At 37.8% G+C, this 25,917-nt stretch overlaps 1 protein-coding gene across 1 annotated transcript in view; it reads left to right on the top strand.

The window, feature by feature from the left end:
* The window catches only part of MAP3K21 (mitogen-activated protein kinase kinase kinase 21), a 44,348-nt gene that overhangs the window by 17,075 nt on the left and 1,356 nt on the right, over window positions 1–25,917 (top strand). The window contains exons 2-9 of the mRNA XM_058166294.1: window positions 1,586–1,766; window positions 6,281–6,429; window positions 8,024–8,199; window positions 12,385–12,625; window positions 15,363–15,485; window positions 22,114–22,264; window positions 23,593–23,687; window positions 25,150–25,905. Coding sequence (XP_058022277.1) covers window positions 1,586–1,766; window positions 6,281–6,429; window positions 8,024–8,199; window positions 12,385–12,625; window positions 15,363–15,485; window positions 22,114–22,264; window positions 23,593–23,687; window positions 25,150–25,905 — 1,872 coding nt within the window. The remainder of the gene's footprint in view (window positions 1–1,585; window positions 1,767–6,280; window positions 6,430–8,023; window positions 8,200–12,384; window positions 12,626–15,362; window positions 15,486–22,113; window positions 22,265–23,592; window positions 23,688–25,149; window positions 25,906–25,917) is intronic.

Here is a 25,917-nt window from a genome sequence, read left to right as displayed (position 1 = left end):
GGAATGGAGATTTTGCAGTATCCTTCCCCTGCCATAGCAAGCCACGCCCACCAAGCCACGCCCACAGAACCGGTAGTAAAAAAAATTGATTTCACCATGCTTTTGTGTCTTCAAATTGGAATGAATATTTTGCAAACAAACTGGGTTCACCCAGTCACCCTAAGTGCACATGCGTGGGATCGTGGAATTGCTTGTCCATTTGTTTTTATTTCATGATTTATGGCTAAAGTAACTTTGAGATTCTGTGTATGTTTGTGTGTTTCTGTATATATACTGAATTTCAGCTATGTATGGTTGAGTGCACAGAATAGGTCCAAGTTGTAAAGGTCACTTGTTTTGATATGAAGCTAATGGGAAGCAAATATCTGTAGAAGTGCAAGAGGGATGGCCTCATACAGGTTGCTAAGCAACAGACCACAAGAATTTATTCACTCAGAAGGCCATGTCGCCTGTTCAGTTTGTTTATGTCAAGCACTCCACCACCCAGTATGACAAACGAAGGTAAGGTGGTGGGGGAAACGTAGCATGTCTGTAGTGGTTTTAATTCTCCATTCTGCTTGTGGTAGATAAATGGTTCTGCACCCCTGCTCTTTTTGGCTCTCCTCCCTTAGGGAGAAAAAGAAAAAAAAGAAAGAAAGTAGAAGACTGGCTGGCTGCCAATTATCACCTTTCCAAATCAGATTGTGTTTGGTTTCGGTTAGACTGCCTGACTGACATGGAATTTGTGGAATTCCACTTTGCATGTGTGGAATTTAGAACAAAACCTCCTTCATTAAAGTACAAAGGCCATCATGTTCAAATCATTAGTTTTACGACATGCTCTTGCGACTAATTATTGCCAACTTGGGCACTGAGTTTCGTTAAACTTCCTTTGGTATTTGATTTGTGCTTCAGAACAGATTGATAATATGTATCACTTTTTCAGAAATAGTAAAATATTAAACATGTCTCACAGTTAGAAAGATGAGAGGGCATTAGCCTTTTGCTTGAATCCATTTCACGGCCATAGCTACTTTTAACTAGTTACTGGTTAATAGCGTGTTGCAGTATAGATTTCCCAGAAGAAAACACCTTAATCTCAATTTACTATCTGTAAACCAGACTTTGACCTATATCTATCAAGTGTTCTTGAACACAGTTGCTGCCATTAGCAAAGATATATAAACTAAATGCAAAATGCATATGAATTAGTCCGGAATAATATGTCAACTTTTGACATTTTGTTCCCTTTGCATGTAGGGTCCCTCATTCTATAAACCTGGTTTCCCCTGTTTTGTGAATACGTTTCAGGGATCTCCATCTCAAATCACCAGGGAAAAAAACAATATAAGTCAACTCATATATTCTTTCTCTAACTTCTGACTGAACAATGCCACTGTGCTTACATGGCTCTATAATCAGGCTTATAGCATTAGACATGGCATAGTAGCTGAAGGAAGAATCTGAAAATAATGTCAGTGTGGTGATAAATAAATACATTTTAAATCAAACTTATATACTGAGTTTTCAATGAAGCAGAGATAGATCATGCTTACATAGTCTTTGTTAGTACACCTGACAATGAAAACATTTATGTCTTTTACAGTACTGTTGCTTGAGAAGATAGAAAATGATGATATTCACAACAAAACTCTGAAAATCACAGATTTTGGCTTGGCAAGAGAGTGGCACAGAACAACCAAAATGAGTACTGCAGGCACCTATGCATGGATGGCTCCTGAAGTCATCAAATCATCAATGTTTTCTAAAGGAAGTGACCTTTGGAGGTAAAGTGTTTAAATGACTTCTATATAACTAAATAAAATTTGAGTCAACCATACGTTCAATGGTTTTCTCCTAGTATGCCCGCAAAATAACCTTAATAGGTTCTTATTTTTATTGACAAGGATGATTGTTTTTTTAAATATAAGATGCTTAATTTTTAGATTTAAACAGTAATTGCATAGTGCTTTTAAACTGTAAAGGATTTCAAAGCAGTTCATAATAATAAACAGGTTCTGAAACTCATTGAAGCCTACATAATTCTAGATGTGTAATTTTAGACATTACTCTATGGGTTCCGTGATAGGAAAAGGGAATTTTGTGAGTACAATAATTCACAAAACTCTCCCATGTATTTAGCAATACATTGGAGAGTTTAGTAAGTTTCTTTTACTCTATAAGGGTTGCGTGTGGAGAATAGTACACGTGGTTCTTAGCCATAGGACTTTTGGAGACAGTACAGATAGTCCTCGACTTATATCAGTTCATTTAGTGACTGCTTAAAGTTACAACGGCACTGGAAAAAAATCTTATGACCATTTTTCACACTTACAACCGTTGCAGCATCCCCATGGTCACATAATCAAAATTCATATGCTTGGCAATTACGGTAGTTCATATTTATGACCATTGCAGTGTCCTGGGGTCATGTGATCCTCTTTTGTGACCTTCTGACAAGCAAAGTCAATGGGGAATCCAGATTCGCTTAACTAACTTAAGAACTGCAGTGATTCAATTAACAAATGTGGCAAGAAAAGTCGTATAATGGGGCAAACCCATTTAACAAATGTTTCGCTTAGCAAAGTAAATTTTGGGATCAATTGTGGTCGTAACTCGAGGGCTATCTGTAGTGAGTTTGCACATCACACTAAGGATGTGGATTGATTAATGTGGATTGATTCACTGTTTTCTACACCAGGGGTCTCCAACCTTGGCAACTTTAAGCCTGGTGGACTTCAACTCCCTGAATCCCCCAGCCAGCAAAGCTGGCTGGGGAATTCTGAGAGTTGAAGTCCATCAGGCTTAAAGTTGCCAAGGTTGGAGACCCCTGTTCTACACAATGTGCTTAAATAAACCATAGCTTAGCATAAGGTGCAGAGTCCTTTGCCTCCTTCCAATCTTTTTGCTGGAAGGTGAGAAGGCGTATCTGGAAGGACAGATCTTCTTCAAAGGGCTTTTTGTCAGGCCGACAGTATTCTAAAAGTGATCTAATGTGCTGTTTAATTAAATGGATGTGCACTGTAATAAATCTGATATTCTATTAATAAAGGTGTGTTGAAATAATTCTCAAAAACGTAATAACTAGTGACAAGCTGATATGAATTTAACATAAAAAAAGTAACATTTTATGCCAAGAGACAATGCTACCAAATTTAATCATGGAGAGTAAGCCACTTTGTCAAGTTCTTTGGTTTGAGCAGTTATTCTGCCTTGGCTCCCTAGTTTGGATATATTACTTCCGATTTTCAAGTTTTATAAGCTTGATCGGAGACAGTCAAACCCATGTTTAAAAAATAAAAAGCAAAAGAAACATAGGGTTTATATATTCTTGTAATGCAATTGCAAAGAGGCCTTCTAAGGCAGGGGTCTCCAACCTTGGCAACTTAAAGCCTGGCGGACTTCAACTCCCAGAATTCCCCAGCCAGCTTTGCAAAGAACACCTGCTCTTATCCTACACATATGTGAATTGGTGGGTAGAGCACAAACATCAGCAAGGAGTCAACCAGGAATGCACAAACCCTGTGGTGGCTCCAAGCAGTAGTTTCCTCACTGACCCCCTAGCTGCTCATCCAGCTAATCCAAAAGCAAGCAAATCCTATTCTGTGGCCTTGCAAAGTATGCATTCCACGTCACAAAACTAAATTTGCTCCCACTAACGTTTAAAGCTTTTAAAATTCATAACACTCTGACTAATCTGAAATAAAAGCAAAACCTTCTGAACTCCCCTCAGCTATGCTCGTATCCAGCCAGGAGGAGAAGCACCTAAACCCAACGTTTGCATGTACATGCTTGTAATTCTAAGCCATGATTTAGTATAACATCTAAAAACAGCCACGAGAGACATCAAGTCTACCCAGAACACAGAGATTATTTTGTAGACAGAGTCTATACAGCTTCAAGCTCGTCTACAAAGCCTCATGGGTCAGGATTTTTTTTTTCTTAAAACAGAAGAAAGTGAAAGCTGATAATTAAAAACTCCGGATTCCCTTTGTGCTTTTTTGCTCCTCTTGCTTCTACTGTACACCCTTGATTATTATTTTCCCTGTAGCAAGAAAATGCAGAAGTTTTTTTTGTTATTTTTATCTTCAGCTTTCTTTGATCTTTAAAAAGAGAAAAAACATTGCACGCACATGTTTATTCTTAACTTGTTGCCTACTAAACTTAGATCTTGTTTTTTAAATTCCACCGTAGGAAATTTCTTAAAGTTTTTATGCATCCACTTGCTTAGGAACAATTTCATTTAATTCTTTTTGAAGGTGAATCAAAATGTTCTTAGCACTCTAGGCTGAGTTGCATACAGAAAGGAGTGGTTGCCATTGGCTCCATTTCAGAATAGTTACAATGCAGGAAGATAATCTATCATTTTTTCCCCCTAAAAATTTAACTGCAGGCCCCAGTTACCTTCTGTTATCATCATGCCCTTTGAGAGTGAATTCCTTTTGAGGCTTTGCTAACACCTTGACATTACTTTTGATTCTTGAATATTTGCTTTTTCTGCCTTTTTTTTAATCTTGCATTTTCTTAAGTAATTATGCAAAGTAGGTATAAAAAGATGGAACTTGATTTCTGCTTAGTAAGGCCCATAAAGGAGAATCTGGTTGTGCTGTTCTGATCTGTCTGATATGCCCTTCCCCCACACTGAATGGATAGTATACTGTACTGGCACTTAAATGGAGATGAAGCCTGTGTACATCTCCCATAATCCCTGAAACTTTTTGCTAAATCAACAAAGGAAACACTGATTTCTTTTTTAAGGAAGGGGAGTAATGGTTACATGGTGATATGCTGAGGCCTCCCATTTAGATACAGATAAAACAAGGCAGATAAAACAAGGCAGAAATGTTTGCCATTTGCTGCATGTTACATTCATCGCTAGTCTTTCTGTACACTGCTTCAAATTGATCCTAATGCTAATGACATTTACTAGGCTCTGTCATCTCAACTCTGAAGTCATTTCATTTTCAATCCTTATGAGTCAATTGGCTCAAATACAGTATTGTGAAGAAAATCAACCAACTTCCCTCAAGCTTAACATTTTGGAAACCAGCTTCACAAAATGCCCCTTCTAACACCATCTAAGATCATCAAGCCTCATGTAAAAAAAGTGATAATTTGTTCCCTTTTGCAACTGAAGAATAACTAATTTTCAATCCACTTCAAGTAAAGTTTTACAGAACAACAGTGAAATACAAATGTTGGTGTATATTATTCTGGCGGAAAATCTTGGGGGAAGAATAATTTAATTGTCTACATAAGAAAACTTTTCTGGATTCAAATATCCTGGAGGTTTAATATGTTTCATTTTGCTGCAAATGCGTATAGTATTAAATTTATTTTGGGGAGGATGCAGCCCATTGCAATGGCATTGTTATAGTGCAGTGATGGCTAATCTTTTTGCCATCACGTGCCAGGGGGCGGGGGGGGGGTCATGCATGCATGTGTCCACACCCGTAATTTTATACGCCCTGCCCCTGTGCGACCCCCCCCCCTCACTGCTCCTGGCATGCGATGGCCCAGTAGGCCCGTTTTTCTCTCTCACCTGGCTCCAGAGCCTCTCTATGAGTCTGGGGAGGCGAAAACGGCCTTTCCCACACACACCCAGGCCCTACGGAGTCCAGAAACTGCCCGTTTGCCAACTTCTGGTTGGACAAGAAGTGACTTTTTGCTATTCCTAGCTGCCAGAGCATCCTAGAGATGCTCTGTAGTCTGGGGACAGCAAAAAAGTCACTTCCTGTCCAACCGGAAGTTGGCAAACAACAGTTTCTGGCCTCCGGAGGGCCTGGGGGTGGGTGGGAAAGGCCATTTTTGTCCTCCCCAGACTCATAGAGAGGCTCTGGAGCCAGGTGAGAGAGAAAAATAGGCCTTCCCCGCCTCCTCCAGGCCATCCAGAGGCAGAAAACAGCCTGTTTCCCTACTTCTAGTGGGCCCAAAAGGCCCGAAAATCAGCTGGCGGCGTGCACATACTGACTGAAGCTGAGCTCACATGCCCACTGATATGGCTATGCGTGCCACTGTGGTATGCGTGCCATAGGTTCACCATCACGGTTATAGTGCATCCTTCCTCAGCTTGATGCTTGAAAGTTATATAGGATTTTAACTTTCTTTAAACAGCAGCATGGAATTTGGGGTTTATGTGAAGTCCAACATATCCCAACAGTCCCAGATGCCCTCTCTCTGAAAGTTATTTTCTCCCCCTACTAAAATACTTTCTAGGCAGACTGCTGTCCTTCCCTACCTTAAGTAAATCATGTCTTAGCATTACACAAACACAATTAACTGTTTGAAAATTTATTTATAGTTATGGCGTATTGCTGTGGGAACTGCTTACGGGAGAGGTTCCTTACCGTGGCATTGATGGTCTTGCTGTGGCTTACGGCGTTGCTGTCAATAAGCTTACTTTGCCCATTCCATCCACCTGTCCTGAACCATTTGCTAAACTAATGAAAGGTACTTGTGCTGCTTATTAAGACAGCTGATGTAAGATTGCTTGCATGTTCTCTATAATATCTGTGACTCTTAACATCAGTGTTTCATTCAGTACTAGGCTAACTTCTATTCAGAGGCTGAAAACATTTTTCCATTCCACTGAAGTATTGTACTAAATATACATTAATATACTTGGCACTGGTATATTAAATATTTTTTTTGAAAGTTGCATTCATCTTTGGAAGCATTAGTCTGCTTATTGATTCAATCAGTTATAGTCTACCTTTTTCCCCAAAGAAGCTCAGAACGGCATTGAAGCCTCACAGCAACATGAGACATAGCTTCAGTTAAAAGAGTGTGACCTATCTAAATGTTATTTTGTATTCCATCCAAGTTCCTTAAATGAGGATTTGAATGGGTTTCCAGGACAATAGCCACTATATTATTATGTTTGGTCTTATAGGAAATCAAAAGACCTTATCATTAGAGTGATAAAATTAGACCAGGGGTCAGCAACCCGCAGCTCTGGAGCCGCATGTGGCTCTTTCATCCCTCTTCTGCGGCTCCCTGTTGCTGGTCGCTCCACAATTGATAGGGCTTTAGGTTAGGACAGGTAGAGGAAAAAGATTGCTGCGCTAGGAGAACACACGATTGGGGGGGGGGGCGAGACCTGGTCAGTAGAGAAAAAAGGACACCGCGCTAGGAGGAGACTATGATGGGGGAATCAGACTTCTGGTTGGCTCCAGAATTGAATGGGGGCTTCTTGTTGGGACCTTTGTGACTCTTTGAGTGTTTAAGGTTGCCGACCCCTGAACTAGACGGAACATCAATCACACCCTTTATCAGAATGTCACTCCTTTCATCATTCCAAAATTTAAAAATAACTAAAAAGTTATTCCTTAGAACAAATCACGTGAAGAGAAAAATTGGAATTTTTAATTTTTTTTAAAGCAGGAGAACATAGGTACGTGGCTTTAGTAGGTCTAATCATTCCCATTGCACATAGCACATGAGCTAATACTAATTACTATTACTAATTTACTTTATATCCTGACTTTCTGCTACAGAGACATGTGTTGGATGTACCTATGATCTGTTTGCCTTTCTGCTATCCCTTTTTGAAAGTGAAAGGATCACAGGCATTTTGAAGATTGTACTTATAACACTCCATGCATACATACATCCAAGTCATATGCTACAGTTGTAATATTCCACTCCCAAGTTTAGAATAGAATAGAATAGAATAGAATAGAATAGAATAGAATAGAATAGAATAGAATAGAATAGAATAGAATAGAATAGAATACAATAGAATAGAATAGAATTTTATTGGCCAAGTGTGATTGGACACACAAGGAATTTGTCTTGGTGCATATGCTCTCAGTGTACGTGACTATCTCTTAGAAACTGTTTCTCCATTGCAATTTGTATTAGAACCATATCAAGAAAGTTTTCTGTTGATTTTTGTCAAATATTCTTAGAACTGAATCTTCATGAGAGAAGAAAGTATCTGATATTATTATTGTTGTTGCTGTTGTTGTTATAGGATTTCTGCAAGGTAGACTTAGAGTCACTTGGTCTTAATCTTCTGACAAATGTAACTGGTGAATTTCAGAGTGCTGGGCACAGGATCCCCATATCCGGCCATCATTTACTATGATTCTTGAACAGCTGACTGCCATTGAGAGAGCTGTACAGACTGAGATGCCTCAAGAATCTTTCCATTCTATGCAAGATGACTGGAAACTGGAAATCCAGCAGATATTTGATGAACTGAGAACCAAGGAAAAAGTGAGTGAATTTTAAAGTATATTGGACTATACTTGTTTAAATAATCATTTGAATAATCATTGGAGCAGGGGGGGCGGGGGGGTAAATAGCTCAGCAATTAAGAAGCTGAGTTTGTTAGCTGGAAAGTCAACAGCCCAGGTTCAAGACCTGAGTGCCGTGCAATGGGGTAAACTCCTTTTATTCGCCCCAGCTCTGCCAATCTAGCAATTTGAAAACATGCAAATGCATGTAGATAAATAGGTACCACTTCAACAGGAAGGCTACTGCATTCCGTATTTTCATACTGGCCACATGACAGTGGAAAGGTCTCATACCATGCAGGTTCCTTCTGCAGAGAATTGGAGATGACCACAATCCCCTTGAGTCAGTCATGACTGGACTGGGAAAATCTTTATACCCTTTTTTCGAAATCATTGGAGCTCTTTAGCTTTTGTTTATTCTCATTTACTATCATGACATTCAGTTCTTAAGACTGGCTGCCATTTTTGTTGTTATTACTATCACTTTTTAAAAGTTCCTTTTCAGAACAAATAGTTTGAGCAGTTCTTTGAATGTTTTGGAGTTCCAGTATTGTTTTACTATGTTGATATTTGGGTTATTTTAAACTGAGCATCTTACTTTAATTATGATTCTAGTAGCTAGAGCCTGTTCTAAAATGTGGCAGTTCTAAAAATAACTGATTTTTATTTTTTCTCTCATTGGAAGTTGATTGAGGTAAGCAATTTTTGGAGATAGTGAACATTCTTGACGTGGTCTCCCAACATCGCGGCCATTAAACTTTCATATGCTTACAAGAGAGAGTCTCCTTAGCTAATTGGAGAGCACTTCCCCCCCCCCAAGACAGTTAATGGCTGTCAATTCCCTCAAGCTCCTGTGATGCTTCTTACCCCACTGCTTACATTTGTCCTTTTTCTAAGTAAATATTTTTCTACACAACATGCTTAAATAAAAATAAGTATTTTTCCCTCCATAAGACACACCGGATCATAAGATGCTGTTCCAAATAGTGAATTGAGAATGACTAGAATTTTAAGAATTTATTTTTTATTTTATTTATTTTTATTTTATTAGATTTATAAACCGCCCTTCTCCCGAAGGACTCAGCCAAGGTAAAAAGAAACAATGTACAATTAAAAGTAAATTAAAAAACTTATTATACAGTGTGGCCGAAATTAAAATGGTTAAAAATCTAAAAAACCCCAATTTAAAACTTAAATGAAATTTAAGATTTAAAATCTAGACAATTTAAGAAAGCCCCGCGCGAACAAACAGATATGTTTTCAGTTCGCGGCGAAAGGTCCGAAGATCAGGTATTTGACGTAAACCAGGGGGAAGTTCATTCCAAAGAGTAGGAGCCCCCACAGAGAAGGATCTTCCCCTGGGGGCCGCCAGCCGACATTGTCCAAACATTGGTGTTTGAGGCAAATGGGGGAGCCAGATTTATTGTTATAATTGACACAATGCTGGCGTTTGATGCTTAAAACTTACTTGGTTTTGTGGTTTGCCAGATCCCAGGAAACAACCAATGGTATTTATTTATTTGTTTGTTTGTTTAATTTATTTGCCACCTATCTCACTGTGGGACTATTCTAGGAAGCTTACATTAATAAAAAGAAGAAAATGAAAGGCGTGAATAGAACTAAAATAACAGAGCAATAAAATAAAAAATGAAAAAAGAAACACAATAAGAATATATCAATGTGATAACCAAATGGATGGGCAGAGAACAAGAGGGAAAGGGGGAGTCTGCCATCAATCCAGCAGCCACCTCCAATGTGGAACTTCTCATTTGGCCCCCAGGCTAGCCAGCTCTTCAGGCTCTTACAGAAGGATAGGAGGATGGGGAAGATCTCACCTTGGAGGTGAGAATGTTCTAAAGCAGTGGTTCTCAACCTTTATAGTGCTGCGACCCATTTAATACAATTCCCCACGATGTGGTGACCTCAACCATAAAATTATTTTCATTTTGAATTTATCGCGCCTGAAGCCGTATTGGCTAGCGATCAGAACTGCTTCCGATTGCCCTGAGGATGGAGGCATTAAAGCAGAGACTCCTCCCCTATTAAGTTTATCGCGCCTGAAGCCAGATTAAGCTAGTGATTGGGAGTGATTGCAGCTGGCTTGAGAGGGAGACATCGGAGCAAAGATTTCTCTCTTTTTTAATTCATTGCGCCTGAAGCCGAATTCGGCTAGCGATTTGAAGAGCCTGCAGCTGGCTTGTGGAGTCAACCATTGGAGCGCGATTCTTCGACTCGCAAGTATACTTCCCATATTTCCGATGGTCTTAGGCAACCCCTGGCAAATCGTCATTCGACCCCCAATGGGGTTCCGACCCACAGGTTGAGAACCGCTGTTCTAAAGGGTGGCCGCTATAGTAGAGAAAGCTCTTATTCTGGATCCTCATAGTTGGAGTTCGTTGACAGATAGGATCCAAAATAGGCCCTCTCTGCCAGCACAATTAGGATGGGCTTGTCCTAGCAGGATGATGTGGTTCATCAGGTAGCCTGGACCTATGCCATTAAGGGTGTTTAAGGTCATAACTAAAACCAACATAGTTATCCTTAGGCAAATCACTTGCAGCAGGAAGGATGAAGCCTATGTAAAGGACTGAATAATAGTCTAGAAATTGGTTTTGTGTTCTGGATAGTGAACAGTAAAAAATATCTTGCTTGTTATCCCTTTGATTTTATAATGTATACATAAAATGAACCAGGTTACATATTCTTCATTTACATGTCTTAATAGAAAAAATTCCATGCTTGTCAGTTTAACTGAATCTTGTTATCTACATTTAAATTTCACAAGCAGGAATGGTACCCTCAGGGACTGCAATGTCTGTTACATTTTAATTATCTGGTACCTTACTGAAAATTATTATATCTTTCTTAAATCTTTCAACAGCAGAATTATGCTAATATAATAATAAACTGTAGATACAGACTTTGTAATCTCTTACAGAAATTAGCAAGAAACCCAAGTGATGGGGGAAAACAATATTGATCGATAACAATAATGTGGCCAAAGAAAGCAAAGATAGCACCAAGAATAAAAGGTGCCTTGAGTGCAATTCCAAAACATCTGGAGCATCACTTGAACACAATCCTGCCATTAGCCATGGTCATGTGCTCCCCATTATTTTCTTCCTGCTAGTTTCCCAGGCTTCCCCATTTACTTATGGGAAGGTATCAGTCTTTATCCGTCTTCAGTATCCTATATATGTCATCAAGCCCTCTATGGAAATTCCAGCAAGCTTTCTTCATTTTCATAGATCTATAAGCATCAACTGTTTCCTTCAGTGATAATGGTACAGTCAAATATTCAATTTGTTCTTGCGAACACTTCAGATATTTCCCTCTGTTCTTCAGTTCTAAAAAGCTTAGCCATATTCTTTCCAAACAGAACATTGGTTGCTCCCAATTAGCCATGTTATGTGCATGTTTTACTGTGGGGGTTCTACTCTTTAGATTATTGCCAAATAATATCACTATGGAACAGTGGTGGGTTTCTATTAGTTCGCCACCATTCAGGCGAACTGGTAGTGGCACCAGCAGGAGCCCCCACCCATCTGTCATCATGGACACTCTGTGCATGCGCAGAAGGTTCTGTGCACACAGAAGCGCCATACGTGAGCTCACAGTTCCAAACCAGTAGCCAAGGTAAGTGGAACCCACTACTGCCATGGATGTACCCATTTTTTTAGTTAATAAATATATAGGACCACCTATCTCATATACATGACTCTGGGGAGCTAGCAGTTAAAACAAAATGAAAACAGACTAAAAACCCAACCAATGATTAATAACATAAATAGCACAAAACAGCATAAAACAGCAGCAAAGAATAATTTAATAGCTCACAGTCAATCAAACTCAAAATCAGAGTTGCCTACATTATCAAGGTTTCGGGATTGATGGCAAAGCCAAATTTTTAATGCCTTTTGAAAAGTTTAGGGCAAATCTGATCTGGGGGTGGGTGGGAATGATGTTTCAAAGGGTAGGTGCCATGGCAGAAAAGCCCCACCCCACATCTTGGGTCCCGCTATATATAGTGCACTCTCATAGACAGAACCCAGAGCAAGCGTTTCCTGCCACATCCAGTGGGATGCGTAAACACCGCCTGCGGCAAGATGGCCCTACTTGTTTGTCATGATAATGTTCTAACCACTACTTCCATTTCAATTGTTAGGAGCTGAGATCCAGAGAAGAAGAATTAACAAGAGCTGCTCTTCATCAGAAATCTCAAGAAGAGTTGTTGAAACGGCGAGAACAGCAGCTCGCAGAACGGGAGATTGACGTATTGGAACGTGAATTAAATATATTGATATTCCAGTTAAATCAAGAGAAGCCTAATGTTAAGAAGAGAAAAGGGAAATTTAAAAAAAGTCGATTAAAACTTAAAGACGGGAACAGAATTAGTCTGCCTTCAGGTTTGTTCCTTTTTCCTGCCCTTGTCTTGAGCAGCTTTATTTAAGGCAAGTAATGCATTTCCAGTGTTAGATTCAGTTGCTGACGATTTTGGAAACTGTTATATTAAAGCCAGTAGCATCATCTCAGGTAAATGCTCTCTTGGACGAAGATTCAAGTGAGGAGATGCTTCATGAAGCAGTGTGGGCCATTCATTTCTAGAAGCAGAACCAACCAATGGTCATGTTTTGCTTTGCCCTGCTCACAGTGCCTTTTCAGCACAGCTTCTCTACAGAAGACTCACAATTTGCCTTTTTCTGTATATTACTGTCACCCATAGGGAATGCAGTGGCTCAGTGGCTAAGACACTGAGCTTGTCAATCGAAAGGTCAGCAGCTCAGCGGTTCAAATCCCTAGTGCTGCCGCGTAATGGGGTTAGCTCCCGTTACTTGTCCCAGCTTCTGCCAACCTAGGAGTTCGAAAGCACGTAGAAAATGCAAGTAGAAAAATAGGGGCCACCTTTGGTGGGAAGGTAACAGCCTTCCGTGCATCTTTGGCATTTAGTCATGCCGGCCATATGACCACAGAGATGTCTTCGGACAGCACTGGCTCTTTTACTTTGAAATGGAGATGAGCACCACCCCCTAGAGTCGGGAACGACTAGCACATATGTGCGAGGGGAACTTTTACCTTTACCTTACTGTCACCTATATGCAGAAACCATGGGTTTGGCAAATGACATGTGACTTTTCTGGCTTTGGCAGGGGACAAGAAAGGCAAGAAGAAGCTTCAGTATTAGGTGACGTGCCTGGTTGAAGCAATTGATGTTGTGTCTTTGCTTAGACCAAAAGAATCACATCATCTCCATAGCATATTGTCAAAATGAATCTAAATTGCCTTGTAATACACCTGGTGTCATAATCTCAAATCCCAAAACAGAGGACACGATTAGGTGTGTGCAAGAAATTAGTAAATTCCAAAAAGATTTAGAAGTGTTGCTCATTCCATGTAGAGTTCTGATCAATTTTTTAGTTATAAAAACTTCATGAAGACAGAAAGCTTATATGTCACTAGATTGAGAAAAATTGCTTTGAAGGTTGGCCCCATAACATGCATTTCCATGAATTTCAATGGTTCAGACCCCTTTGAGATCTCTAAAAGGCAACTCCTATTAGTTGGACAAATTAGTTCCAAGTCTTTTGTCTCTTTCTTGCACTTAATTGCAATTTAGAAAACATCATGAAAGTACATGTACTCAAATTTCAATCTGGCTGCTGAAATTATAATTGCTTCTTTTTGATGGCATTGATATTACTTATTTATAATACTTTATAATAGCACAAGGTGCTATTATATTTTAATTAGGAGAAGGAAAGAGATGGATTAAATCACTTCCTGCTTTACACCTATGATACTTTATATTATATTAGGTGTCTAATTAGGAAAAGAAAAGTTTTAATTACACTCTCCTTTATTCATGTGGTGTTTCTTAGCTTATATGATTTTTATTGAAGCTTTTAAAAAAGAAGGTAAGTACTATTATAAATTAATATAAAGTAAGGAAGAAAAAAATCAAAGCAAAAGGTGCAAGAAAAGGAAAAAAAGTTGAGGAAAAATTGAAAAGACAGAAACAAAATTCTCCATAGCATTTATAAGTATTGAGCCACCAGGGCCTCTGGTGGCTCAACAGACTAATGCAGTCTGTTATTAACAGCAGCTGCTTGCAATTACTGCAGGTTCAAGCCCCACCAGGCCCAAGGTTGACTCAGCCTTCCATCCTTTATAAGGTAGGTAAAATGAGGACCCAGATTGTTGGGGGCAATAAGTTGACTTTGTATATGATATACAAATGGATGAAGACTATTGCTTGACATAGTGTAAGCCGCCCTGAGTCTTCGGAGAAGCTCGGGATATAAATGCAAATTAAAAAAAAATTAGATCTATGTGGTGTTTCTGTTGGCACTTCTGTTTCCTTAGTCTTTCTGCCAACAACATCATTTCAATAACCTGTGCTATTTATCTGTTGTGGCTTATCTTTCTCAGAATTGCTGTACCATTAATTTTCTGTTATTTACCTTTAGTACACAATGCATTTTCATAACAAACAGACTGATTTGAGAGCTGCTGCTGCTATGACCTGTTTATGAGTGCTGTTCCTATTAGATGTTTGCTATTCTGCTTATAAAAATCTCTTTCCATTCACATCCTAAATGCTTCTCTGGCACAGCAAAGCTAACTACTGAAGAAAGTCAGTTCTCCATGGTATATACTTTGAAACTCACATTCCAATCTCCAGTCAGATTGGAAATTTTTTGGATAATTAATCTGCCTCTTAAGGTAGTTATGCAGAAACAGTGCAATCCCAAACAATTTTTTAAAAACTGCCTTTGAGACAGTCTTGACTATTGTTGACTTCATGGACAAGTTTCTGCAGTTTTCTTGGCAAGATTTCAGAATTGGCTTGCCCTCGCCTCTTCCCTAGGGCTGAGAGAGCACAACGACCGGCCCAAGGTCATCCAGAAGGCTTTGTGCCTGAGGCAGGACTAGAACTGGTTTAACCATTGCCCCAAATCGGCTCTCCTTAAAGAGTTTATAAATTAATGTGGTCTTTAGGCTCTTATTAGTAAAGGGTTTTTCTTAAGAACATGCTAAAATTCAACATTGTATGTGCGTCTCTTTAATGTAATGCAGCTGGATAGTCTGTTATTGAAATTTTATTTTGAAACATTTCAAATTAACCTGTCCTTTTTATTATAACAGATTTTCAGCATAAAATCACGGTGCAGGCTTCCCCAAATATAGATAAGCGCAGAAGTTTACAAAGTAATAGTTCTAGTCCACCAAGTAGTCCTCCAATAATTCCTCGCCTTCGAGCTATACAATGTAAGTCTTAAAAAATGAGTATTTCTATCCTGTTGATCTTGATACATTTTACAACATTTTTTTTAATCACTCTGAAAAATATTGCATATTGTTAAGTGTAATCTTAAACTTAAACTTGTTTGACTAGAAAAAACTGGATTGATCACATTGTGACCTATTTCTCCAAAAAAAAAATTGCATTGGGTAATATCACAGAAGGATTAAAAGAAAGAAGAAAAATGACGATTATTAGTTAATTTCAATAATTCTACAAATGTGTAGTAATAGGGTAAATGCTGGTGCAGATACAACCATTAATTGTGACCTGAAGCTGAGTTAAACCATCACAGTGATAATTGAATTTAAAACTAAATTAATTTTGATTTTCTTTCATCTTTCATCTGATCTTCACTCCTGGTCCCTAAATATGGTGCCCTCCCCTCACACCCACAAACCAAGAGACAACAATTGAACTGTCTCCTTAATCAGATATAGCACTTTGGATAAATTAGGAGAAGAGTGAAGACTTTCATGCTCCCTTAATCATTCCTAAGGTTTACTTTTATATAAGTCTTATATGGTCAATTCATGTAAATTCTTTTGCCTGGTGGAAAATTTAGTCTCAGTGTCTCAGATTAATATAAAAGTTTGGTTGTACATTGTAACTTATCTCAGGAAAACATGGCAAATAATAGCAGCATACAAGAAGACTGAATAACACGATAAGCTATTAAAGTGAGGAAAATGAGGAAAAATTAGAATTCAGGTGGTTTTTCTTTTTTTCTTAAATAGGGCCTTTCCCCATTGCTGAATTAAGGTATTTCCACTTGAGTTGGCACAAAACTATTCAGGCTACTCTCGATGCCCATCCCATCCTGACTCTACCATCTGTTTTGACTGTCTGCCAAATAGTGCTATCTTGATTTTGCCTGTTCACCACTTGATAGGCAAAGTGATTAAGTAATTCCTGTGTCCTCCTGTTTCTGCATGCCAGCAGCAAGTGGGAAAAACATCCATTAAATATAGCATGACCTGACCTGTCTTCTTCAGGTTTCTTCTCATGCCCTTTCTTCTACACCCTATTTTATTGTAACCAAGTGTAATAAAAAGTTTTAAAATGAGGGTTGTGACAGTAGGTGAATATCAACAATTTTACTTAGGATTTATTTCTTCATTCCTAGCCTTTCTTTATATAGGCAATTGATGTTAGCTTCCAGCTTCCTCTACATTTTGCTCAGGAGGCAATAGGGAAGAGGATTCATTCACCATTCTGCTGCTTTATTAATACATTATTGCACTAAACAAGTAGTGGCTGATCATTAAACCACGTAACATCACTGCCAACTGAGCATTACTGGGTCAGACTCTTTAGGGAATCCATGGAGAATGGCAACAGATATGATGTAACCAGGGAGGCAAAGCGTAATGGCTACATCAACCGGAAATGTTCAACAAATACCTACTAGTGCTAATCACCTGATAATATTTTCAGTGTAATAGACAGCAAAGCACAACAGATTTTGCACTCTTCACAGCTATGGTTGGATACCATCAGCTTAAGGGGGTAACATTATTTTACATCTATACAGCTGAGTGTAAAATAAAACTCACTCACAGGCTGGGCATTAAAAAAAGACAGTGTTTAGGGACAGCAGAAAAAAAGACCTTACTATTCATGTTTTTGCTGGAGTTGGATACAATTGGGGAAAGGACTGAAAGAGTCCATCTTTGGTCTCAGTGACCAACCCAGATTGGATTCTGCAACATTGTGGTGGGACATGTATTCATTTGTGCAAGGAGGGAAAATATAAATATATCTATCTTTGGGTGAAGTTGTGGATATATGTAATTTCATCCTTCACCAGAGACTTTTGACCCAAACAGAAATGAGGTTCCAGGAGGGAATTTATGAATGTGACACAAGACTCTTTGGCCAAGAGGACATTGTCAAAGGCAGGGATTGCTGCAGTTACTCATTTCATCTACCAGCTCTGCTGATACCAGTATATTTGCACATTTGTAACTGGGCACACAATTATAGCTGTTAATTGTTGAGGTGGAAAATTTAAAATTGCTTACTTATACAGTTTTGTGCTTTGCATTTCTGTAGTACAAACAAGTGTCTTGTTGGATCAAGACATGGTCCATCAGTCAAGCATTTTGTTTCCAAAATTGGCAAGCCAGAAGTTTCCTCAATTTCACAGTCAGGGGTAAATAAAGTCATGTGTTTCCCTCAGCAGAATTGATTTAAACTGATAGAATTGGAGAGAATGATTGCTGTTCCCCTGCAACTTTTCACGTTTGCTCAAACTCTCCTCCAGAAGGTTGCTCAACCCACAGAGCAGATATTGAGGCAGAGCAAGCTAAAGAGGGCAAGAAGAGAAAGAAATACTGTTGTGTGAATAGACTTTTGCTCATGTAACATTTAACCACTCCAAAGGATATATAACTGTCAAAAGTTGTCTCTGTTGACCATTTTTAGCATCTTGAACTTGGAACTCTATCGATTCCAAATATGGACTTTCTGTGTGATTTTAATTACAAAGAGTTAATTGACTGGATTTGACAATTCACAAGAGAAATGCACACTTTCCAGTTTCTATAAGTAACAGCATGCCAGATGTGCACTGGCAAACTGAGATCATTATACATAAGCATAATTGAATTGCATCTGGAGAATTTGAAATGCTGCTTACATGTTAATGTTTAATTTTTTTAAAAAATTCTACATTTGCCTTCAGAAGGGCTGGAAAAAAAATGTGAACAGTGTATGGAACTTGTCCTTTCCAGCAAAGGAAAAGAAGGGAGTGTTACATTCAGCTTTAAATCTCAGTGTTTTCCCATTGCATTCAATCATTAATGCTGGTTAATTATTCAGTATGTTCTGTTTGAGGATAATAAATTATCACTCCTGTTTCCCAGCACTGAAAGAGGGTATTGTCTGTCAGTTTTTCAACCTGGATGTCTTGCAAACAAAAGATTATTTTCTTCACTTTGAACACTATTTTCTTAATCCTTTGTTCCCATTATCTCCTATTCCTTCAGAGTTAATAGATAAAGTTGAAGGAGAGCTCTTCCCAACATTAAAACCTGTGTACTCATTTGGGTAAAGCTGAAGCCATTTTCTTACTCATGCAGCATATTTTCTTCCCTGCTTTGAGTTGTACTGCAACCACACAATTTAAATAGTTGATATACAACTACAGGTATCTTTTTTTTAATCTTTACCAAGACTTTTTTTTTTGTATAGATGGAAATTTCAAGAGGGATCAATTCATCTTTAACAAAATATTTTTTTAAAATGAAAAATTAATTAATCTTTGATAATAGTTCCATACTTTTTATTAAGGGTTTTGTAAAACACATTTAAAAACTGAATTAAAAAAATACATTTTAAAAAAGAAAAAAATATTTAGGAACTGCAGAATGCCCCCAAAAGAAGAAGAAAAAGAAATTCTAATAAGAAACTTATTTCATCCCCAGCAAATACTATATATTCTGTATCTTCATTCCTTACCTCACCCCATTTCCTATAAACTCATCTTTAAATCTCTAATTGGGGAAATAAAGTTCCCCTTAATCAGCAAAGATCCAGAAAAAAAATAACAAAAATAGATATTTTTTTTATTGGCCAAGTGTGATTGGACACACGAGGAATTTGTCTTGGTGCATATGCTCTCAGTGTACATAAAAGGAAAGATAGGTTCATCAAGAATCATAAGGTACAACACTTAATGATAGTCATAGGATACAATCAGGAAAAATAGCTAATAACATGTATTCTCCTTTTCCATTTAGTCTAAGTCTCTCTCTTCTGTTAAAAATTGGAAAAAAAATTTAAAATTAAAAACTGTTAAACATTACCAGAAATAATAACCCCATAGATACAAAAAGTAATAATAAACATATTACAAGCTAATCCATTACATTGTTAAACATTTCCAAAAGAAAAACAATCTAAATAACCATTAAGCATTGCCAGAAATAGCAACTTGTTATTTAATCATAATTAAATAAACTGGTTTCATATTTTTTCCCCTGGGCTTTTTAAGTCCCATAAATAAAATTCTAATGCTTGTTTTCTTCTATAGTCTTTTGCCTCTTCTCTCGAAATTCTTATATTTTCCAAGTCCACTTGCAATTTTTATGAAGTAGCTCCAGTAAATTTCTTATATTTCAATTTAAAAGGGTAATAGTCATTATCAATCTGAAGCCCCAACAAATAGAACTCATTTTTCCTAAGATTATATTCATTATTATTATTATTATTTTAAAATTAGATTGGACTCTCAGTTTCCTCATTTCAGAGACCATAAAGTGGGCAAAATAAATTACTGAGTTTGTAATTCTTTTTAGTAAGCAAATAAGAGTGCAGGTTTCATCCTCATCCCAATCAGATTCAATTCAAAAGAGAAACCACTTATCAGAATTGCTTGAAAGTCTCAGAAATGCACATGCCCTTAGGTAAATTCAAGCTGTCTTCTGTATTTAGATTGTTCCTGACACGCCTAGAATTTGCAAATTTGAAAAGATCTTAGGATACACTATCATACGGGTTTTCCCCTTCTTCACTTGCTTCCTGTGGAAGGAATCTTTGTGTCTTAGTCACTGCGACCGAACATTGATAATCTCAGATGAATAGCAAGTTGCCTCCAAGCAATGAAGATAGCACTTTTTCTAGAAATACCACATTTGTTGAAAAGTCATGCCCAACAATTGGGGAACCATCAGAATCAGGGGCATAAATCACAGAGGTTTCTTAGAGAAAGGGGAACTTTATATTCACCAAGTACTTTCATTGATTCTTCTGCCCATTCTAGAGGGTTCTAAAAACCTTACTGTTTTCAGGAGTGTGTGGGAAGTATAAATTCATTTTTGTGTGCTCTCTGTACTTCCAGATATTAAGGTACAATCCAGAATATTTAGAAAAATGCAATAGTATATAAATTTGCCATTCTCACAATCATGTATGGGCTGGTATGGATGGTTATCTTCTAGCTGTCTTCAGAACTGTTTCCATTTCTGTGCAATATAATAGGAGTTGTGTAGCAATGCCGAATACAATATTTGTATATATATATATAGACGGTTAAACTGGCTCAAATCAAATAAATGCCTGAGGCATGCTGCCCAGATTGGATAAGTGCTACAAAATCATCAGTGGGGATTTCACACTATTAAATAGCAATTAAACTATTGCGGGAAGTATAGCTCAATAACAATTAAAGTATTGAGGGAAGTATTACAAATCGTAGGATTGAATTAATTAAAGATGGTTCGCCAAGAACTTATATATTCATTTATTTTTACTAGCTATATCTGGCCTTTACTTCAGGAGCTTCAAGGCAGCATACAGTCTACTCCATCTTTCACTTTTCTTACTACAACCTTGTGGAATAGGATGGGCTTAGGCAGGGTGATTGGTCATAATCACCAGGTGAATTTTTAGGTTTTAGGAAAGACAAGACCCTCAATCTCCTCTGTCCTAGATCTGCATAATAATACTGTATGCAGGTAGTCCTCCATTAACAACCATTTGTTTGGAGACTATTCAAAGTTACAACAGCACTGAAAAAAGGGGCATGACTGTTTTTCACACTTAAGACCATTGCAGCATCCTGATGGTCACTTGATCAAAATTCAGACTCTTGGCATTTGGCCTGTATTTATGATAACCCCGGGGTCACATGATCACAATTTATAATCTTCTCAGCTGGCTTCCGATAAACTAAGTCAATGGGGGAAGCCAGATTCGCTTAAGGAATGTATGATTCACTTAACAACTGCAATGATTCACTGTGGCAAAAAAGGTAAAATGGAGCAAAACTCACTTAACAGCTGTCTTGCTTAGCAATGGAACTTTGGGGCTCATTGATGTTTATAAATCAAGAACGACCTGTGATCGTTCACACGCTGTTCTCTGCCAGGCTTTGTTGAGCCATTCCTAGCCTGCAGTCATTGGGCTCTAAGACTCAGCTATTTAAGGGAAAAAAAATTGAAACTGGTGATGATTTACTATCTAGCCAAGGTACCATCGGGTGGATTCATGTATATTCTCTAATTGTTTCTTCAGTGATTTCCAAAACTGACTCAAGTACAGCTAACGGGCAAAGAAACAGTATATATGTGTACCAGCAAGATGTAGATATCACAAGTGAATATGAACTTCCCTGTGGAGTTCAGACAAAAGGCAAGCCGATATTCACTAATACAAGGTGTTGGTTGGTTGGATTTCTTAGCTAATTTTGTATAAAGTGATAAGCTGAATACTTACTTGGATATCCATTGCAGCGATTGCAGATTAACAGAAATATATTTGCATATCAAGTCTTGACTTTTCTTATAGAAGACATTATTTCAGTTATATCTAATGAAAGTATTCAGAAATAATAGCTTATCTGAATTTATCTAAAAATAAAGAAAAATTAAAAGCATGAAAAAAATCACTCTCTGTTGATTGACTTTCTTTTCTTACCCTCTTACCTTGGTAGATTCATTCTTTGCCTGCTTCATTTGATCATCTTCTTACCTGCACTTTGGAAGGGAAAATTGTCTCTTCTCTAATGCAAATGTTAGAGTGGTTCTGCAGTGGAAATCTTAGGGTACAGTAGAAGCCGAATTCTTGTTGAGATCTTTTCTCTTTTTCCAGTAACCTCAGATGAGAGCAACCGAACATGGGGAAGAAGCACAGCTTATCACCAGGAAGAATTTGAAGAGGTGAAAAGAAGCTTTAAAAAGAAAGGTTGTACTTGGGGACCAAACTCCGTTCAAATAAAAGAGCGTGCAGACTGCAAAGAGAGGTATGGTTGATGGGCACCATGAGAATAGACAAAACAGTGTGTCTATGGAAAAATTACTAAATATTGTGCTTCTTAGCAAGCTTAATAGTATGTAGATTGGATGGGTGACAATGAAAATCACACAACTGTGAAGACACTGAAATAAATAGAGCTGCATGAATGGACAAGTCAAAAGTACAATTGCACATGCTGGACTGAATATTCATGAGTTCTTTGTGCCAAAATATGCAGATTCAATAAGGGAAAGTATTGAGTTGAAAATTTGAGGACTGAGACTTAAACCTAATCTCTTTCTCAGCTTTGTATCCCAAATGCTTAAGAGCATCCCCTACAAAATGGAGCAAAACAGATGCAGCAGAGATTTAGGGAAGGAGTATATCAAACTCCTCTATTTTCTTTTTAGTTCAGGAGAGAGAATCTTGGCTAGAGAAAGTATGACAACTTAGATCTTGACGTTCAGAGTCTATTGTGAGCTTGCACAAGCCTCTGCTTATTCACAGACTACCCAGTTCCCATTGCTAGGAGAATCTGTCTTCACGTATGGTTCCAGGGCATGGGCAGCAGAATTGAAATATTATTAGTAGGGGAGAGGAATGTGCAGAATTCCTCATTCATAGAAGTATTCTAGGAGTATGTTATTTAGCACACCATATTCAGTAACAAAGCAAGCTACTGGACACCTCTGTGCTTCCTTCCACGGGAGTAATAGACATAAAAAGCAACAATTGTGTTATTGCAATTTATATCGAAAAATTGGAGGTAGGGATAGAGACCCGGTGGGGGTTTTTAAGCACCCCTACTTCTTACTAAATGCAAACATGAATTACTAGCATAAAATTACAGGACAAGAAGAGTTAATTATCTAAGGCTATCCCACGGCAGTATGCTTTTTCTGGATAAAGTTATTGTTAGAAGAAGTTGAGAACTATCAATTACCTCAAAGCCCTGCAGTTTAGTGACTAACTATGATTCTGAAAAAGAAATAAGCTTATCCTTACTATATTTTCTTACAAGTTAGGAAAAAAGATGTTCAAACTTCAGATGATACAACTGATAGGAGTTTCTAAACAAACTTTGCACTGGGGGAAAAAATAATTTTTCATAAATTAACACATATTGAAAAAAATGTGGTGTTTCTTCAAATAAGGTGGACTTATAGTCAGTTTGTGCCTTACATAACTATTCCAATATTGTAGCAAAGGCTCAATATATTTTGCTGTGTAGGAAAAACACATTTGCATTCTTCATTTTATTTATTATGCCTTTAGAATCATATTTGTATAAAAAAGAGTAATGCTTGTTATAATTAAGAGTTCCTCTGATTTCAGAATAAGACCTCTCTCAGATGGTGGTAGTCCTTGGTCAGCACTTTTGATGAAGAATCATAAAGGTGTCCCATTAGCTTCTTTGTTCATGGACCAAGGTACGTGTTGAAATATAATTATTTTCAGGCCCTAGAAGAGAAACACTCAAGGGGCCATAAATTATAAATTGTAACTTCTAAACAGCATTAGCATGATTTTTTTAGTGAGCTAACAAAATCCCTGTCCAATACTAAAATTTGGCAGCAAATATATGTAAATATTTTGTTTAAATATTTTATGTATTTATGATTGTGCCTTTAACGTATTAAAGATACATATCCTTTTTAAAATTTGATCCTACTCATTTTTCCATTTGATCCTGCCTACTTTTTATGGACTTGGCGTCTTTTTGACTACAGAATTCACTGTGGTACATAAGACTGAAATACAGTTTTCAGTCCAGGGAAGCTCTACTCCTGTGTTTAGACTTGACTGTTTTGAAACTGGACATCAAGATTTCATATATACTGAATATGTTTAGGGGATGTATAGAGTTGAATTCCCCAGTACTAATTGCCTTGCTATCCTGACCAATTTTACAAGGGAAGAAAACCTAAGGTCCTCTTATGTTGATTCATGAGGGTTATATCCAGTGGTATTCTTCTGTTCCATGGTGGCCCAATTCTATGCTGGAGGATTGGGGAATTTCTTTAGAGCAGATTTAGAAGGCATCAGAGAAATATTGGGAAGGCCTCTGTGGCTCAGACTGCTAATGCAGTCTGTTATTAACAGCAGCTGCCTGCAATTACTGCAGGTTCAGTCCCACCAGGCCCAAGGTTGACTCAGCCTTCCATCCTTTATAAGGTAGGTAAAATGAGGACCCAGATTGTTGGGGGCAATAAGTTGACCTTGTATATAAATATACAAATAGAATGAAGACTATTGCTAACATAGTGTAAGCCACCCTGAGTCTTCGGAGAAGGGCGGGATATAAATGCAAAAAAAAAAAAAAAGTTCTAGTTCTATCAAGACAATTTTGTTAGCTCACTGTAGAATTTAGATCTATTCCATATTTGTTAAATACGCCTTCTCTTCCCTAATATATTTTTGGTGTTTATAAGAGTGATTGCAGACAATATTTTATCTTGTTATATGCTCTCAGCAGTAAATTCAGATCCAGGTAGTCATAACCTGAACCTGAAGTCCTTCTAATGGAACAGTTGAAAATAAACCTACGGTATACACACTGAATTCTTTCGGACACAAAAATCAAGTGAAATAATTGTTTAGATGTTTTATTCAACTGATGTTCATAAAAACGGAGGGGGATTGTGGATATAGGAGAAACAGAGTCGTTTCACATCAAAGAAAATAATTCTGAAAAATCTACCAGTGCTTGCTTTTCACTAGTCGGGAATTTTGTATTACTGTCTGATACAATAAACTATTCTTTTTATTTAAGATGTACATTCTGATTGTATCATTATTGTGCTAACTTTAATTTCAAATTGGTCATTTCAAAATACTTTTAACTTTTGAATATAATATATAAACACATCAATCAATTTTGCATTTGTACAGAACCGAAACTTTCCCCTGAAGGCCTTGATCCTAAGCGACCAAAGCAGTTAAAATTGCCAAATCAGGCTTATATTGATCTACCTCTTTGGAAGGATGACCAAGAACTACATTCTGCAGAACAGGACAGCTTTGAAGGAAATTCTGCAAATTCTGCAAATAGCACTCCACAAATGACCCCAACCAATAGTATCAGCAGAACGTTACAGAAAAAGAAAACGGACACTGTATTGTATGGTTGTGCTGTCCTTCTAGCCTCTATAGCTATAGGCTTAGATATTAGGGAGCCGAACAGATTGCAAAGTGGGGATGAAATGTTGCCAAAGGAGGAAAAGAAGAAACGCGACAGCCTGTTTCAGCGAGCATCGAAGTTTCGGAGGAGTGCAAGCCCTGTGAGATTACAGCCTAAGAGAGAGGAGGCATGTATCCCTTCATCATCTCCAGGTGCGAGTACAGTGAACCTCCTGTCCATATCTTCCATTTCTACTAAATGCCTCCTTCAGTCTGACAATGAGGATGCAACTATGAGCACAGCGCCTGGCAATGAAGATGTTCCCATTGAACCTTTTTTGCCTGGAAGTCAGACAGGTAAACAAGAACAACTAGACAAAGTCGATCGGACTGTCCACCCTGATTTGCCATCTCCCAGTCTTCCTTTGAAGCAAGAACCTCAATGTGCAGCCAGTGCCATTTCTTCGAAAGTCAAAGTGTGGGGTCATAGGCGGACCAGGTCAGATGGAAATGCGTGTCATTCCATAAGTAAGTAAAATG

The sequence above is a fragment of the Ahaetulla prasina genome, chromosome 1 (assembly GCF_028640845.1).
Source record: "Ahaetulla prasina isolate Xishuangbanna chromosome 1, ASM2864084v1, whole genome shotgun sequence".
Classification (NCBI taxonomy): Eukaryota; Metazoa; Chordata; class Lepidosauria; order Squamata; family Colubridae; genus Ahaetulla; species Ahaetulla prasina.
The sequence above is the reverse complement of the archived record's forward strand: the minus strand, read 5'-3'. Positions and strand labels throughout refer to the sequence as shown.